The 16,157-nt window shown below is 48.8% G+C and overlaps 2 protein-coding genes across 2 annotated transcripts in view; one reads left to right on the plus strand and one right to left on the minus strand.

Annotated features, from left to right (window-relative positions):
• Positions 1-653, minus strand: part of SMC1B (structural maintenance of chromosomes 1B) — an 85,506-nt gene extending 84,853 nt beyond the window's left edge. The window contains exon 1 of the mRNA XM_060026004.1: positions 545-653. Within this exon, the coding sequence (XP_059881987.1) occupies positions 545-653 (109 nt within the window). The remainder of the gene's footprint in view (positions 1-544) is intronic.
• Positions 654-995: 342 nt separating this feature from the next.
• RIBC2 (RIB43A domain with coiled-coils 2) lies at positions 996-11,376 on the plus strand. The gene is made up of 7 exons (XM_060024007.1): positions 996-1,109; positions 1,910-1,991; positions 4,768-5,112; positions 6,145-6,263; positions 7,533-7,760; positions 9,974-10,140; positions 11,288-11,376. The coding sequence occupies exons 1-7, from the start codon at positions 996-998 to the stop codon at positions 11,364-11,366; spliced, it is 1,134 nt and encodes a 377-aa protein (XP_059879990.1). The 3' UTR covers positions 11,367-11,376.
• Positions 11,377-16,157: the final 4,781 nt, after the last annotated feature.

The following is a 16,157-nucleotide window of genomic DNA, read 5'->3' on the forward strand; positions in this document are numbered from 1 at the left end:
TCCTGCGAAGCTTCCTTGGATCCAAATGGTTGTTCGGGCTCCTCGGAACCAATGACTTCCTCCCGATCTCGCTCCCACTTAATCTTTTTGGATGAGAAAGGGAAGGGGATGGAAAGGTGACCAAAGCTGAGGGCCGAAGAAGCCCACGGGGGGGGGGGGGCAGGGCGGGGGTAGGAGAGGAGGGTCCAGGGTGGAGCCTCTCGGGCGGGGGGTAGGGCGGGGGTCTGGCCCCTGGGGGTGTTGTCGGAGGGCCGGGGGTCCGGGGCCGAGGGCGAGGCTCAGGCCCCTGGGGGTGTTGTCCGAGGGCCGGGGGTCCGGGGCCGAGGGCTAGTGTCAACCTAGGGTGGACGGCAAGCAACTCCCTGCCACCTCCAACCCGCCCTGGGCAGAGTCTGAGGGTCGCCTCCCACCCCATCCCCCGTCCCCGGGGTGGATAGCGAGGGTCGAGCCCGAGTCCAGGCCGCGAGGCCACCCTCACGTCCCCTCAGGCGGGAAGAGGCCCGGACGACCGCGGCAGGTGGGGACGTTCTAGGTCCCAAGTTACCGGAGCCGTTGGGGCCAATGATGCAGGTGAACCTCCTGAAGGGGCCTATAACCTGGCGGCCCCGCCACGACTTAAAGTTCTCCACAAGCAGCACCTCCAAACGGCCCATGGCTGCGCCCTCCGCGCCTCTGCCGCGTCCTCACACGCCGGCCAGAAAAGAGCGGGAAGGGCCTTGCGCCGTCTCGCGAGAGGAAAACGAGAACACGAGCGAGCCCTGCGCTGTTTCTTAGCAACCGGAGTTGTTTTTGTTTCCGAGGAAACTGGGTCTCCTCGCCTCTGGCGCGGTGGGAGAAGGCCGGACTGAGAACCTCTGAAGCAGGCTCAGATCCCACCAGCCCAATCTCCTAGGGAGCCAGGCTCGCTTGGCTTGAGCTTGTTTTATGTTTGTTGTCTTTTCTTTTAATCTCGCATGTTTTAAAAACCTCTTAGAATTTCTTGGCGATTCACAGTCATGGAGGTAGCGCAGCTCAAGGACCTGGAGGAGAACTTCGGCCTGGCCAAAAGGAGATATGAGGAGCTGCGCAGGCAGAAACGGATCTTCAATGCCAGGAACAGGATCATCGGGGTGAGACCCTCCGGCCCGGAAGGGAAAGGGGCCGGGAGGGAATGTGGAGGAGCGGCTGGGGGCGAGCGAGGCGGGCGGCGGGAAACGAGAGGTGATGAACCCTTGGAATGAAACTTTTGATCCAGGCACAGCTGCAGACGGCTCCAGGCTTTGCCGGGAAGATTTGTTCCATGTATTAACTTTGCTGAGGATGGAGGAGACCTTAACAGACCAAATAATGCTCCCTGTCCCTTGTCAGACAGGCAAATTGAGTCCTGCAGCGGGGAGAGAGCTTGCCTGGAGTTAACGGCCAAAGACTGGAACGTGATTCTCCTCTCTCTGAGCCGGATTTTCTACATTGCCAGGAATTCCCTCCAGTCCGTTCGTTTGACAAATGCCAGTGGAGTTCCTATTTTGTGGCAAGCCTGAGCTGGGCCCAGGAGATGAGGAGCAAGGGAATACTTGACCTTGCAGAGTTCATAGCCCAGAGTGGAGGAGGCAGGCATTAAAATGGTCACATTATAATGCAGTGGAGTCAGTGCTGTGAAGGAGGCGAGCAAAGGCTGCCAGGGAGCACCAACTGGGGCTGGGAGAGGAAATCAGAGAGGACTCCCCAGAGGAGGTGATGCCTAAACAGTGTTCTGAGGATGAGGATCTATTGACTGAGAAGGGGAGAAGGAAGCTCTAGGGAAATTTAAGACAGGCTGAAGAACCAGCTATAAGCAAAAGCATCCGGGTATGACAAGATTTGACTTACAGTAGGATTGTTATCAACTGAATCAAATTATCTGGCTCTAATTCCCTTTGTTTTCCTTTCCCAGGGAGACACAGAAGCCTGGGATGTTCAGGTTTGTGACCAGAAGATAAAAGAAGCAACTGAAAAAGCTAGACAGGAAGCCTTTGGTGAGCATTCCCTGAATGGCCATCTAGCGGTTCAGGGCTGTGTGCCTTTCGACCCCAGTTCACATTTCCTCACATATGTAAAAACTTGCAATTTTCATGCTCTTCCTCTTTTTAAAACTTCACAATTTCTTGTGCTCAATTAGCTTAATGCACTGATGCTTCCTCACTTAAAAGAAAAACAGCTATTGAATTCTATGTGAGCTGTAGGAAATATATTGTGAGGATAAATGTATGTTTTTCTCTGTTTTCTTAAAAAACTGGGTATGAAAAACTTTAAACACACACATTTTCTGCCAAAAAGTTCAAGACCTTCTACCGGGGACAGCTGTTTACAGTAGACAACACACACTTCTGAGCTCATACCCCCGAGCTGACTCAGAACCAGATATGGTTCAAATAATAGTATTCTGGCTCTTAGATCAAATACTCAAATAGTATTCCTTTTCCCCCATCATGTCTAGCAATTTCTTTTAAAGCACTGTAAAGATTTTTTAAATAGAAAAAAGCAGGGTACAAAATTGTATATACAGTGGGTTATCAATTAAGTTTAAATACATATATAAATATATATGTTTTAAAATACATAAAAATATGCTTAGAAAAAGACAGAAAGGAAATATACCAAAATGTCAGCAGTGGTAAAGTTGGAGTGATGGCATGATGAGTGAAATTGATTTTCTTCTTTATACTGTTTCATATTTTCTAAACCTTTTACCTTTTAAAATTCTAGCTTAAAGTAATTCAAACCTGTGATAAACCATAATGGAAAAGAATATGAAAAAGAATATATGTATGTATAACTAATCACTTTGCTATATAGCAGAGGCTAACACAACATTGTAAGTCAACTATACTTCAATAAATTTTTTGTTTAAAAAAGTAATTCAAACGTACAAAAATGACGTGACAGACATATACATACCCACCACCAGACAAGATATGAACATTCTGCCAAACTGGATTTAGATATCTTAAGCATGCTTTTTGAAAATTAAATGTTATACAGACATAGCTAAAGCTCTCCCCCACCTTACCATTTTCCTCTTCTTCCCTTCTCAGAGGTGTGATCATTCCCATGCATGTTTCTGTACTTGTACTATTTAGGTATGTACATCCATGACAATGTAAAATTTGTGTGTTTTAAAATTTTACATAAATGATGTTATATTGAATGTATCCTTTTGCAACATTTAAAAAATTCAACAGTCTATTTTTGGAATTTATAGGTGATCTACATACAGAATATTCATTTTAATTGCTTTATGATATTTTGTCATATGAATTTTAACCACAATTTCTTTATTCCTCTACTGGTGGCTGATTTAGATTTTTTCCAGTTTTTTAATGACTGTCCTGCATTATGTCCCAATGTTCATGTCCCTGGTGTACCTAGAAATGGAATTGATAGGTCATAGTATATGTATGTTTTCAGTTTTACAGGATGTTGGCAAATTGCTTTCCAAAGTTATAAAAGTGTACCAAGTTACACTCCCACAAGCAGTAAACGAGAAATCTTTGTTTCCCCACATCCTTACTAATACCTGCTATTATTTGCATTGGAAATGTTTCTCCAATTCATTGGATGTTTCCCATCTTGTAAGGTTGATGATCTTTTCACAAGTTTATTGATCATTCAGGTTTCTTTATATTGATTTGCCTTTTCCTCTCCTTGGCCCCCTTTTTGGTTAGGCTGTTTATTGTTTTTTTTTTTAAGTTGATTTGTAGGTGCTTTTTAAATATTCAGAATACTAATCCTTTAATGGTTGTGTTAAGTTTTTGGAAGGTTGGATTACTTTTAGAATCACTAAAAATCACTTTTTAAGTGGATTTGATCTTGGAGAGGCAGCAGTGAGTGGTGGCGTGAAGCAAGATCTTAATTCCCTGCCCTGGAATTGAACCTGGGGAGCTTGGATGAAAAGCAGGAATCCTAGTCACCACACCCCCTAGCTCTTGCCTCCAGTGAAAAATGCATTTCTCACGGAGGCAAAAACTGTAAAAACAGTTACAAAGTTTATTATTAGAGACACAGCACAACAAGTGGGAGAGCATACAGAGAAACAGTTTGCTTAGTTAAGACAGAAGCAGGGCAGAGATGCACACGGGGAGAGAAAGGGTGTGGGTGTCCCCCCTAATGAGGAGGGGCCCAGTAAAGAGGTGGTGACGTCATTCATATAGGGCAGTTCTTCCAGGTCTGTTTACCTTTGGCCAATCATCTGGCTTCTTTTTCCACACGTGACCTGCCCTAGGACCCTCCCCAACATGCGTGCGCAAATTTTTTTGCAAGATGGTATTTCAGCCCAGAGGCCTATGGGACGGCCTTAGCATCACCTGTTATGGAGTGGTGCCCCCTCCTTTTTTGACCCCGAAGGAGCCTTTCTGCACATGTGCAATGTCTCCCTTGCCCCAAGGATGGGAAATATGTGACCTTTTGATCCTTTACCCAAACAAGGGTTAGCCCCTCTCTGTTCCTGCCACTGACTGTTATCTTCGGGCGTCCTCAGGAGACAAAGCCTGGCTATTTACCTCGTTTCTGTTGTTACTTCCATTTCGGAGAGCAAACAGGAGGCTGATTTTAAATGTCTAACCTGGAGCCCATCTATGTCCTAATGCAAACAGGAGACTAGTTGTTAGTGTCCGGCCCAAAGCCCACTTTCTCCTGCTCCATGAAATGTACACGGGAGGCCAGCTGTAAAGGCCTAGCTTGGGACCCATCTATCTCCTGCCTCAGATTCAAATTTATGTCTTTCCTCTGAATCGTAAGCTGTATCTCTTCTAGCTGCTGAAATGAGGCAAAATGACAAGATCGCATGCATATCAGAAGACCGGGAAAGGAGAGATAGGAAAAATCTCTGTAAAGCTATCAGTGATTTCCAACAGAGCTTTCAGAAGCCAGAAACTCGCCGTGAATTTGACCTCTCCGACCCCCTAGCCCTTAAGAAAGATCTTCCAGCCCGGCAGTCAGATAATGATGCTCGGAATACAGTATCAGGAATGCAGAAATTCATGGGAGAGGATTTAAACTTCTATCAGAGGAAGAAATTCCAAGAGGAACAAAACAGGGAATGGTCCTTGCAACAGCAAAGGGAATGGAAGATGGCCCGCGCCAACCAGAAATGCGCAGGTAATGGAACAAAAAAGACAAATGGGTCTCAATACTTCCTTCAACAAAACAATCCCCCCCCTTTTTTTTTTCTTGTTTCATTTTGTCTTTTAAGTCTCACTAATATGTTACTTTGGCCACGTGGCCAAAGAAAGAAACATGAGAACCCAGGTTCCAGGATTTAAGCATCTTCAGCCACGTGCTCATCACGCAGGAAACACCTTCTGAGCTTGTGCTCTGTCCGGGCCCCAGTGGGATGCTGGAGTTCAGGGTAACTCAGCATCGCTCCCGGCCCTCAGTGTGTGGGCAAGACATAGGTCCAGCCTATATCAGTTCGTGTCCAGTAAGAAACTCTGATCATCCCCTGAACCTGACCGTCCACCTCCATCAATGGGAGCTCTGTTCCTCTAGTTGCCCAGGCCCAAACCCAAGTCATCTTGACTCCTTCCTTTCCCTCAAATGCCACACGCAGTCCAGCAGCAAGTCATCCCAAATTCCAACCACCTTCACCATGTCCTCCACTACCACTCTGGACTAAGCAGTCAGCATCTCCCAACTGGATCACTGCAATAACCTCTAACTGGTCTCCCTGCTTCTGCCCTAGTCTCTCTATAGTCTTTTCTCAACCCAGCAGCCAGAATGATCCCATTAAAAGTTAAGCTGGATCCTTTGCTCAAAACCAATACCTTCTCATTTTACTCAATAAAAACCAAATTTATTTCAAGGACCAACAAGTCTGACCTTACCTCCTGCGATGCTGCCCTCTAAACCCCTCTCCCCTGGTTCCACGGCAGACATTACCAATCCACAGCAGACATTACCAATCCACAGCAGACATTACCAGGCCACAGGGGTGATTGCTAACACTGCCAGGCACCCATCTAAGAGCTTTACTTGAATTGACTCATGTCAATCTCCCACAGCCTTCCGATACACCCCCTTTCTTTGGATGGGGCCGTGATGAGAAACAGTTACTCCGCAGGGTGCTCTGCACATCTCGGAAGGATCTCCGGGCAGGCACGCAAGGTTTGATTGCGTTTTGCTTCCTTCCAGAGGATCTCTACCTGAAGACAAGGCTGCAGTTTGACGAAACAGCCAAGCATTTACAGAATCTGGAAAGCACCACCAGAAGGGCGGTTTGTACAGCTGTGAAAGAATTCAACAAGAACCAGGTGTATACCCCAGGCTCTGTCTGGAGGGGAAGACAAACACACAGCCACCTCCCCGGCGTGCCCCAGCCTCCTTGACTCATCAATGATAGCAATTCTTTTTTTTTTTTTTTTTGTGGTACGCGGGCCTCTCACTGCTGTGGCCTCTCCCGTTGCTGAGCACAGGCTCCGGACGCGCAGGCTCAGCGGCCATGGCTCACGGGCCCAGCCGCTCCGCGGCATGTGGGATCTTCCCGGACCGGGGCACGAACCCGTGTCCCCTGCATCGGCAGGCGGACTCTCAACCACTGCGCCACCAGGGAAGCCCAGCAATTCTTTTTAATCCCTGCAACAATCGGCTGCTCTTATTAGTCACTGTGTTCAACAACCCTTTCAGAGGGGCGTGATTAACCCAATTTAATCGATAAAGAAACGGGCTCAGAGTGGGGAACTGACTTTCTTTGGGATGCCTAAGTACTAATCTGAGTTGCTTTGGCAGATTCAAATACTGGACTTCCAAAGACCGCAAGTCCAGTATTCAAATCCCAGCCTGTCCAGCTGCAAGGCGTGGGCTTACGTAACGTAGTTCAGCTGGCCTTGTGAGCACCTGCTGTGTGTGGGCACCTCAAAAAGTGCCCTGTCCATTCATTACTAAAGAGAACTGGTAACACTGACAAATGTCTCTCAATCCGTCTCTTGACTTTACGGAGAAATAACTGCAGCCCAGAGAGGGGAGGTGACTTGCTCCAGGTCACACAGCCAGGGCCCGTTCCCTCCACCCATCATCCTCATGTGAATAGGGATTTGGCCAGGAATTTATTTGTCCCTGGGGCTGAGGTTGCAGGCAGTGGGAGCACCTTTTAGAAATCACCACTGCTGTGAATCACTTGGTTGGCTGTTCTTTGTGGCCCGCCGCCGTCCAAGGGTGACCAGGACCACACGGAGGGGTACACAGCCCTGTCCTGGGGTGGGTGAGGCCAAGCCCAGGGGAGATGGCAGCCTAACAGGGGGAGGCAGCTCCCTGCTTTGGCAAATCACTGAAGACAAAGACGTGCAGCAGTTATGCACACGACCAACAGGTAGTGGTTCCCTGAGCCCAGTCCACTCACCCAGCATCTCCCAGGCAGCTGGGGGTCTGAGGGCCTCCCCACATCCATGCCTGACAAGCGCCCCCATCCCCGGTGCCCTTGAGCACATTCTTCCTTCAAGGGCCCCAAGTGAGACTTGTCAGCCCGTGCCTCAGTCCCACCGGGGTCACTCAGAGCATCTCCCTTAATATCTTGCCCTGAGCAGGCCTTGGAGTCAGCGGAAAAGAAAATCCGACAGAAAAAACAGGACCAAGAGGACAACCTGGCCGAGATCTCCAACCTGCTGCGTGGGGACCTGCTCTCGGAAAACCCCCAGCAGGCAGCCAGCTCCTTCGGGCCCCATCGCGTGGTCCCCAACCGCTGGAAGGGCATGAGCCGGGAGCAGCTGGAGCACATCCGCCTGGTTCAGAAACAGCAAGTCCAGGAGAAGCTGGTGCCTGTCCCCCGCAAGCCCTCAGATGGGGCCCTGTGCTCCCTGCCACCTTCCTCAAGCATCTAGTTATAGCTACTGTCACGCTCGGCCCTAGAAGCTGCCCTCAAGGAGTCTGTGTTCTAGTGAGAGGAGGACAAGTGCTAGGGAGGGCAGGAGGCTGGGGAAGGGGCTGAGATTGCTGGGCGTGAGGAGGGTCATCAGGGGACCAATGGCTCTGGAACAAAGGGCTGAAGGTGCAGAGGGAGCCTTGCACGTGTCTGCGGAAAGGACGATCAGGCGGGGTGAAGAGCAAGGGCAAAGGCCTTGAGGAAGGGCCGTCTTGACGTGTTCAGAGAAGGAGGCATCTGGTGGCTGGAGTGGAGGGAGGGGAGAGGGTGGGATGAGGTCCAAGAGGCGGAGGGTTGAGGGCCTGGCAGGTCACTGGGGAAGACTTTGCCTTTTTTTGTGACCGAAATGGGGAGCTCTGGCGGGTTCTGAGCAGAGGAGAGACAGGATCTCACAGTTGATCCCTCCCGCCGCTGTGTTGAAGGTGGACTTAGGGGGATAAGGCAGGAAGGAGAGAGATCACTGGGGAGGCTGATGGTCGAGGTCAGAGATGGTGCTGGCTGAGGCCAGGGCGCTGGCAGCAGTGGTGCTGAGAAGTGGTCGGATTCTGGATGTATTTGGAAGTTAGAGCCAACAGAATTGGCTGAAGGGTTTGGCATGGCATATGAGAGACAGAGGAGTTAAGGATTACTCCAGGCATCCTGGCCTGAGCAACGAGAAGGAAGGAGTTGGCACTTACAGAGATGGGAAGATGGTGGTAGGAACAAGTCCAGGAGGGACGTTCATGGGAGAATGGAAATCACAAGCACAATTTTGGATATGTTGTGTGCAATGTTCTTTAGATATCTATGTCTGCTAGGATTCAGCTGAAAATCCCAAATAACACCATCTTAAAGAAAATAGAACTTTATCTCTTGCATGTAGACTAAATCCTTAAGAAAACAGCCCAGGGCTGGTATGGCAGCTCCACGACCATTGACTAAAGTTCTGCCATCCTCATCACCTGGTTCCCACCTCTTAGTGCAAGATGGCTGCTTGAGCTCCAGTCATCATATGCATATTCCAGCTGGCAGGAAGAAGGAAGGGGTAAGAACGCTAAGGACACTTCCTAGAAGTTTCACAAGACATTTCGTCGGACAACTCAGTCACTAGGTTGCCCCAAACTATAAAGAAGAAATGTAGTATTTATTCCAGGCAGTGAAGTGCTGGTGATTCTTTTATTAAGAAAGAAGGAAAAATGGCTACTGGTGGACAAGTTATATTTTCTGACACAACTTCCAAGTAAAGTCCAGCAGGCAGCTGGATGTAGAGTCTGGGGCTCAGAATGAGATCTGGGCTGGAGACATAAACAGGAAGTCATCACTGCACTGAGAGTATTTAAAGCAGCGAACCTGGAGATCACAAAGGGAGTGAGCGTAGACAGAGGGACCCTCCCCTCCCACCCCCATCATTTATAAAGAGCAAAGCGGCCTGAAAGGGAGCAGCCAGAGAGGTAGGAGGGATGCAAGCAGTGGTGAATTCAGAGGGAGCGTGGGAACCCCTGGGTCAAACGCCACTGGCGGGCTGCCGACTGGATGCCGGACCCAGCACTGGGCAGTCACCTCTTTGGTGGAGGGGTGGCAGCCTGTCTAATGGGCTGGAGAGAGAACAGGCAGGAGGGCCAGGAGACAGCAAGTGCAGACGATACTTTCAAGGCACTCTGCTGTAAAGAGCACAGAGAAATTCACCCCCAAGATCCTGAGCCATTGTCCCTGTGGCAATGGCTGTGGCATCAGCACATTCTAGAAGTGACCAGAGGACCCCAGTGACCAGCCAGGTGGTGCCACTGCCCACTGGTAGCATCCCAGATGCAGAGGACCTGACACCCGTGGGCCCTGCTTATGGAGCCCTGGGCTGGGAACCACTGTTGGAACTGAGACTCTGCTGTCCCTTCAGGCTCAGAGGACCAGCCAAGGCCTCCCAAGAGGGGGAATCAGCTGGGCCACCAGCATGATGACAGGTGGGGGGGGGGTCTCCTCTGATTTCCGGCATGACGTTGCTCACCTACCTGCCCCCTTCTGGGCCTCAGTTTCTCCATCTGTAAAATGAAAGGCTGGCTCCTCGAGACAATCCCCTTGGGGCTCTTGTGCTGGGGACAGGCGGTGGTGAGTCACCTCTCCTCTCTCCAGAGGCTCCAGGAAGAAGAGCGCCAGCGAGACATGGATTGGGACCGGCAGAGGGTCCAGCGGGCTCGCACCGCCTTGCTGCTTGAGCGACAGCAGCAGTGCCAACGGCGTGACCTGCGCAGAGCCCTGGACTGCAACAACCTCAGCCTGGCCAAGGAGCAGCTTTCGCAGTCAGTGCCAGGCGGGGGCCTGGGCGGGAGCGGGGAGATAGGGGTACGGGTGGGGAGGGCAGGCAGAGGGGGCTGGGATCAGGTTAGGGTCAAGGGGGGCAGGTGGGAATTGGGGGCATCATTGAGGGAATCAGGCTCGGGGAAGGCGGGGGTAGGCGCTGGCCGTGCAGGGCCCATAGAGTAGGCACCGTCCTTTCCTGGACCCCTGGCTCACCCTCCTTGAATCCTTCCCACCCAAGGGCTCAGGACCCTTGGGGTGTATTTCACCAGAGGCCCTGTAGCAGCAGTGGTTGGGGCTATAGCATAGCCTCCTGGTAAAGAGAAGGGGAAGAAGGACTCAGAGCTAAGAAGCCAGAAATTAAGTGCGAGGAAACCATTGGTCCCTGCGCAGACCAGGGATTGAGATTCCTTTGTGCCCTCAACCTGTAAACACCCCTCCTTGGACGGTCCTCACCTGGGCACTGGCGGACCCCAGCAGGCTCGGACATGGGAGCTGGTGATGGAGTACACGGAGGCCACCAGGAGTCCCAGGGGAGGGCACCGGGTGGGCTTCCGGGAGGAGGCTGCTTGGCTCAGACGTGGGGGAGGACAGTGCCAGCTGCCCACTGCAGGGAGGGCTCTCCGGGGAGAGGAAGGGGCTCCTGGGCACAAGTCTGGAGCCTCTTCTTCATTTCAGAAAGGCCCCAGGGGTAGTTCAGAGTTCCAGCTACAGAAGATGTCAAATGCAGATCAGTAGGTGAATTTGTCACTAAAAAAAACCCAACCCATTATTTATTTACTTATTTATCTATCTATTCATCAAGCTCTGGCTTGAACTCGGAGGGGATCCACCAGTATTTTTTCCAATGTCTGTTTATCGGTGGGTCCATCATTGGGGGCCTAAATAAGGAGAATTAAGAGAGAATCTCACAGAAATCAAATGGGATGAGCAAATGTCTTAACAATCATGGAATTCTAAGCTATCCCCACATTTCACGTGCGCAGGTCGCTAAACTAATCAGCAGTGATGCAATGCCCCCTTCCTCCCCCTTTAGCTCGTAGGGCTGGAATGCACTCTGTATCCTGGGGTTAACACACCAGTTAAACAGTAGAATGTTTAGGAAGTCAGGCATTTGCTGATTTCTTTTTCTCCTTGTTTTATTATCAGGAAAAAATATATGAAGGAAATCTGTACAAATCATCTCACAGAAGATTATTTCGCACAATTCAATACAAGAAGTCGATAATGAAAAAGGCACCTTCTTTCCCTCTGAATCGTTTACCTATAAAGGGCAGTAACCTTGAAGAGTCCCATGTGTTAAAAAAAAAAAAAAAAGGCGCTCTTTGGTCCATAAGTACTGTTGAACTTAATTTTTCCACCGTACACAAAACTTGATTAAACCCCTTCCTGTATTTCTATGAGGAGCATTAGTGTCCGTTCAACTCAGCTCAGACTATTTCTAGAGCAGCTCTGGTGCTGTAGATACAGGGAAGAAAGCCTGCGTATTAGACGCTAGGTTCAGCTGGTGCAATCGCCGATACTCACGGGCATCATTTTAACTGCTTCACGTGGAAGTAACAAATTTGGTTCTCACGGCAGCCCGGGGTGGGTATTTTTATTACTCGCATTCTCCAGGTGAAGAGCCTGAGCTATAGACACGTTAAGTGACTTGCCCAAGGTCACGCTGACGGGACGTGGTGGACCTGGGGTTGAACCCAGGGTGTCTGGCTCTCAACCACTTCTCTCTCCTGGCTCCCGGTAACACGACCCAAAACACGAGTGGCCAAAATGGCACAAGTTTATTTCCTCCTCTCGTCAGAGCCCCAGCTGAGCTATGCTCCCTCATTGCTCTGCCATCTAGCATCCTGCGGTCCCGGAACGCTGTTCCAGCTGCCACCAACCTATCACATTCAGGCCAGCAGGCAGGAGAAAACGGGAAGAAAAGGGGTGGGTGAACGCAGCACAGCAGCAAGGCCGTGGATCCGGAAGTGTACATTTCACCTCTGCTCACACCCTATTGGCCAGAATTTAGTCATGTGACCATGCCTCGCTGCGGTGGAGGCTGGGGAGCCTTGCTGGCTAACCACGTGACAGGCAATAATTCCGCAATGGTATAAAAGATGGAAGAGCACGGAGTTGGGGACGGCTAGCAGTCTGCAGAGTCTTGAACCGTGCTTTGGAATTTGCCAGTAGGGAGGTGAAGGGAGGCAACTTACACGGGGGGAGGGGGAGAGTCTGTCCCCCAGTAACGGGGTCACTAGCTCCCAGGCCCAGATGACTGGGTCCCGACCAGTTACCTCTACCTTCTCCGTGTAGGCTTCTTGCAGGACCATATGCGTCTGGCCAGTGACAAGTGGCAGCTCTCGGTGGCACTTCATCATTAGCCAAGGTGGAGCTGGATACGCCAGTGCTAGCTGCTTAGCCCACATCCCTCTTCTAAACACAGCGCCTCTTTCTCCCCAGCTGGAAACCCTTCACTGGCTGGTGTTTAGCCAGAGCCTGAGGATTGGCAGGGTGTTCCCAGGTGGATCAGCTGGAGCTGAACATCCTTTAGAGAAGCATGTTGAGGGAGTATAGTTTCCTGGAAACTATCACAACAAAGTACCACACGTTGGGGAGCTTAAACAAAAAATGTACAGTTCCTCCCAGCTCTGGAGGCCAGAATCCGAGACCAAGGTGTCGACAGGGCTGGTTCCTTCTGAGGGCCTTGCAGGAGAACCTGTTCCGGGCCTGTCTCCCGGCTTCTGGAGGTTTGCTGATGACCTTTGGTGTTCCATCACCCACATCTATGCCTTCACCTTCACATGGCATTCTCATCCCGTGTGTCTGCGTCCCAATTTTCCCTGTTCATAAGGACACTAGCCATATTTGATTAGGGTTCAGCTTAATGACTTTACCTAAACTGTATCTACAATGACCTTATTTATAAGATCACATTCGGAGGTACGGGAAGTTAGGAATCCAATATACCTTCTGGGGGGGTGGAAGGGCACAGTTCAACCCTTAATGGGGGAAATGCAGAGGGGCACCTGCCCGCTTGCTTCCCAGGATAATCCCACTGAGAATGTTGTTGCCCAGGCTGAACAAGCCACGCTTCGGGGAGGGCCCTGGATGAGCGACACCCTGTGTAGATTGTTAATCCTCCTGCAGTTGGGCAGGGAGATAAAGTGAGTGAGGGGAGGTGATGTCAGTTCATTCATTGCACATCGAGTGCTCTTCAAATCCTGGACGCTGTGCCAGGCCCTGGGCTAGGATCTCTCACAGTCTAGTGGGAGACCCATTTATGGAAGTAGGTCCTTGCACAGGAGTGGGAGGTGGAATCATACACCGGGCTGCTGGGCACAGGCTAGGAGGGCGATGGCGCTAGAAGGACCCTGCAGTCGTCAGTAACACCAGTTATATGCCTGGAATCACAGGCCCAAAGTGGGGAGGCTTGCTTTGACTCTGAATTTCGCGTTTTTTTTTTAAATTAATTTTTATTGGAGTATAGTTGCTTGACAATGCTGTGCTTCTGCTGCACAGCAAAGTGAATCAGCTACATATACATATATACCCTCTTCTTTGGATTTCCTTCCCATTTAGGTCACCCCAGAGCCTTGAGTAGAGTTGAATTTCGCATTATTATAAAAAATATTCCGAAAGGAAGGCGAGGCGCGAAACCCGGACATTTGCTTGCTTTAAGTGCGCCCTCTGCTGGTGACCAGCAGCACAACACATTCCCCGTGGTTCTCAGGCAGGAAAATGAATGAACCCCAGGTATTAATTCAACTAATTCAACTACCGCATCCCAGGCCCAGTGTTGGGTAGGTTGTTGCAACACCCGTGCACCCCTGGATGTTGTGATTGCCGTCCTGCCGAGAGAAGACAAAAGAAGGGAGGTTGAGTAACTTGCCTCCACCTGGAAGGCAGAGCCAGGTTCCCGGTGTGGGACCCTCTCCATGGCTCCTCTGAATGGCCCCATTACGATTTTACAGACACACACACTCCAGAGGGTTTTGTTTTGTTTCTTGGTTTTTCACTTTTTCCCCGAACATTTATTATGAAAAATGTCACACATACAGAAAAATTGAAATCATTATACAATACACTCACACACCTACTACCTAGATTCTACAATTAATATTTTGCTAATATTTGCTTCATTGTCTAACTCTCCACAAACTGGCTTTTAAAAATTCCAGTTATCAGGGAGGGGGAAGGGTAAACTGAGACGAAGTGAGAGAGTGGCATGGACATATATACACTATAGATAAAATAGATAGCTAGTGGGAAGCAGCTGCATAGCACAGGGAGATCACCTCAGTGCTTTGTAACCACCTAGAGGGGTGGGATAGGGAGGGTAGGAGGGAGACACAAGAGGGAGGGGACATGGGGATATATGTATACATAAGCTGATTCACTTTGTTATAAAAAAAGAAGCTAACACACCATTGTAAAGCAATTATACTCCAATAAAGATGTTTAAAAAAAAGAATATTTGATCTAATAAAATCACTCTGAACTTAAAAAATCTATTAAAAAATTAAAAATATTAAAATTCCCATTATATGATGCTTACAAAAGACACATCTAAAACAAAACAGCACAGAAAAGTTAAAATAAGAGGATTCAAAAGTCATTTGACTTTATCCAAATAAGTTGAAAACCTATGTCCACACAAAACCCTGCACATGAATATTTACAGCGGCTTTATTCATACTTGCCAAAACTTGGAAACAGCCAAGATGTCCTTCAGCAGAGGAATGGATAAACAAACAGCAGTCCAGCCATACAGTGGAATATTATTCTTTGCTCAAAAGAAGTGAACTATCAAGCCATGAAAAGACACGGAGGAACCGTAAATGCATATCACTGAGTGATAGAAGCCAATCTGAGAAGCCTGCAGACTGTACGATTCCAACTTTATGACGTTCTGGAAAAGGCAAAGCTGTGAAGACAGTAAAAAGATCAATGTATGCCAGGGATTTGGGGTGGGGGGTGGGGTGGGGGTGGTAAATAAAGGGAGCACAGAGGATTTTTAGGGCAGCAAAACTATTCTGTATGATGCTACGATGGTGGATACAGGTCATTATACATTTGTCTAAACCCATAGAACGTACGACACAAAGCGCAAACCCTAACTATGGACTTGAGTTGATAATGATGTATCACTATTGACTCATTAATTGACACAAATGTGCTACACTAAAGCTAGGTGTTAGTAACATGGGAAACTGGGGAGGGGGGAAGTAGGTATATGGGCAGTCTCTGAACTTTCCACTCAATTTTTCTGTAAACCTAAGAAATAAAGTCTAATTTATAAGAAATTAGACTCTAAAAACTAAAGTCTAATTTATAAAAAAAGAAGAAGCTATGGAATACAGAAATGCTGTCACGGAGGTGCTGACACAGAGGGGGAAGGTCTAGTACATGTTGGGAATTAGGAGCAAAATAAATATTGAACTAAATGCACGAAATATACGGTGCAGCCTTGTCTAGACACCATGTTGTATCTGGTAATTTTTGTGCCAATAAACGACATCAGAATTAAAAAAAAAATAGAAGACGACATAAAATAGCTAGGAAGGGGAAAAAGTCACTTGCACATTGTTCTTTATCTTCATTCTGAGTTCAAGTTCTAGTGTTCAGAATGATGGAGGGCAAAACTGAAAAAAGAAGAATTAGCCCTATGCTAAATAATTCAAGGATTCTCCTTTGTAGCCTCTGTGTTACTCCTGGCCTTGCCAGTCTGTTCTAGTTGAGTATGTGGAGACTGAATTCATTTGCAGACTAAGGGGTATAATCCTAGAACCGAATTCCTTTGTCTGTCCTCTTACCCCTACTGTACAGATGGCCCAACAGAGAACAAGCACATGCAGCATTTCACGATTGCATACTGTAGAAGTGAGCTGTGCACCTTTATTCCTCTCTAGGGCCCACTGCCTCCTTTGTCCTAGTATCTGTTTGTAGATGGTGTTGTACAACCAAGAGCCTTTGTAGAATCAAGACCCTGGACGCTGCGTAGTATCTTAATGGCAAATACGAATATTTATTGTTT

The sequence above is a fragment of the Delphinus delphis genome, chromosome 11 (genome assembly GCF_949987515.2).
Source record: "Delphinus delphis chromosome 11, mDelDel1.2, whole genome shotgun sequence".
NCBI classification, from domain to species: Eukaryota; Metazoa; Chordata; class Mammalia; order Artiodactyla; family Delphinidae; genus Delphinus; species Delphinus delphis.

Excerpts from the sequence above, each read along its gene's own strand:
- RIBC2 (XM_060024007.1), top strand. The coding sequence starts at position 996 with ATGGAGGTAGCGCAGCTCAAGGACCTGGAGGAGAACTTCGGCCTGGCC. Across the intron at positions 6,264-7,532 it reads AAGAATTCAACAAGAACCAG|GCCTTGGAGTCAGCGGAAAA; the intron begins GTGTATACCCCA and ends TGCCCTGAGCAG. Across the intron at positions 7,761-9,973 it reads AGCAAGTCCAGGAGAAGCTG|AGGCTCCAGGAAGAAGAGCG; the intron begins GTGCCTGTCCCC and ends TCCTCTCTCCAG.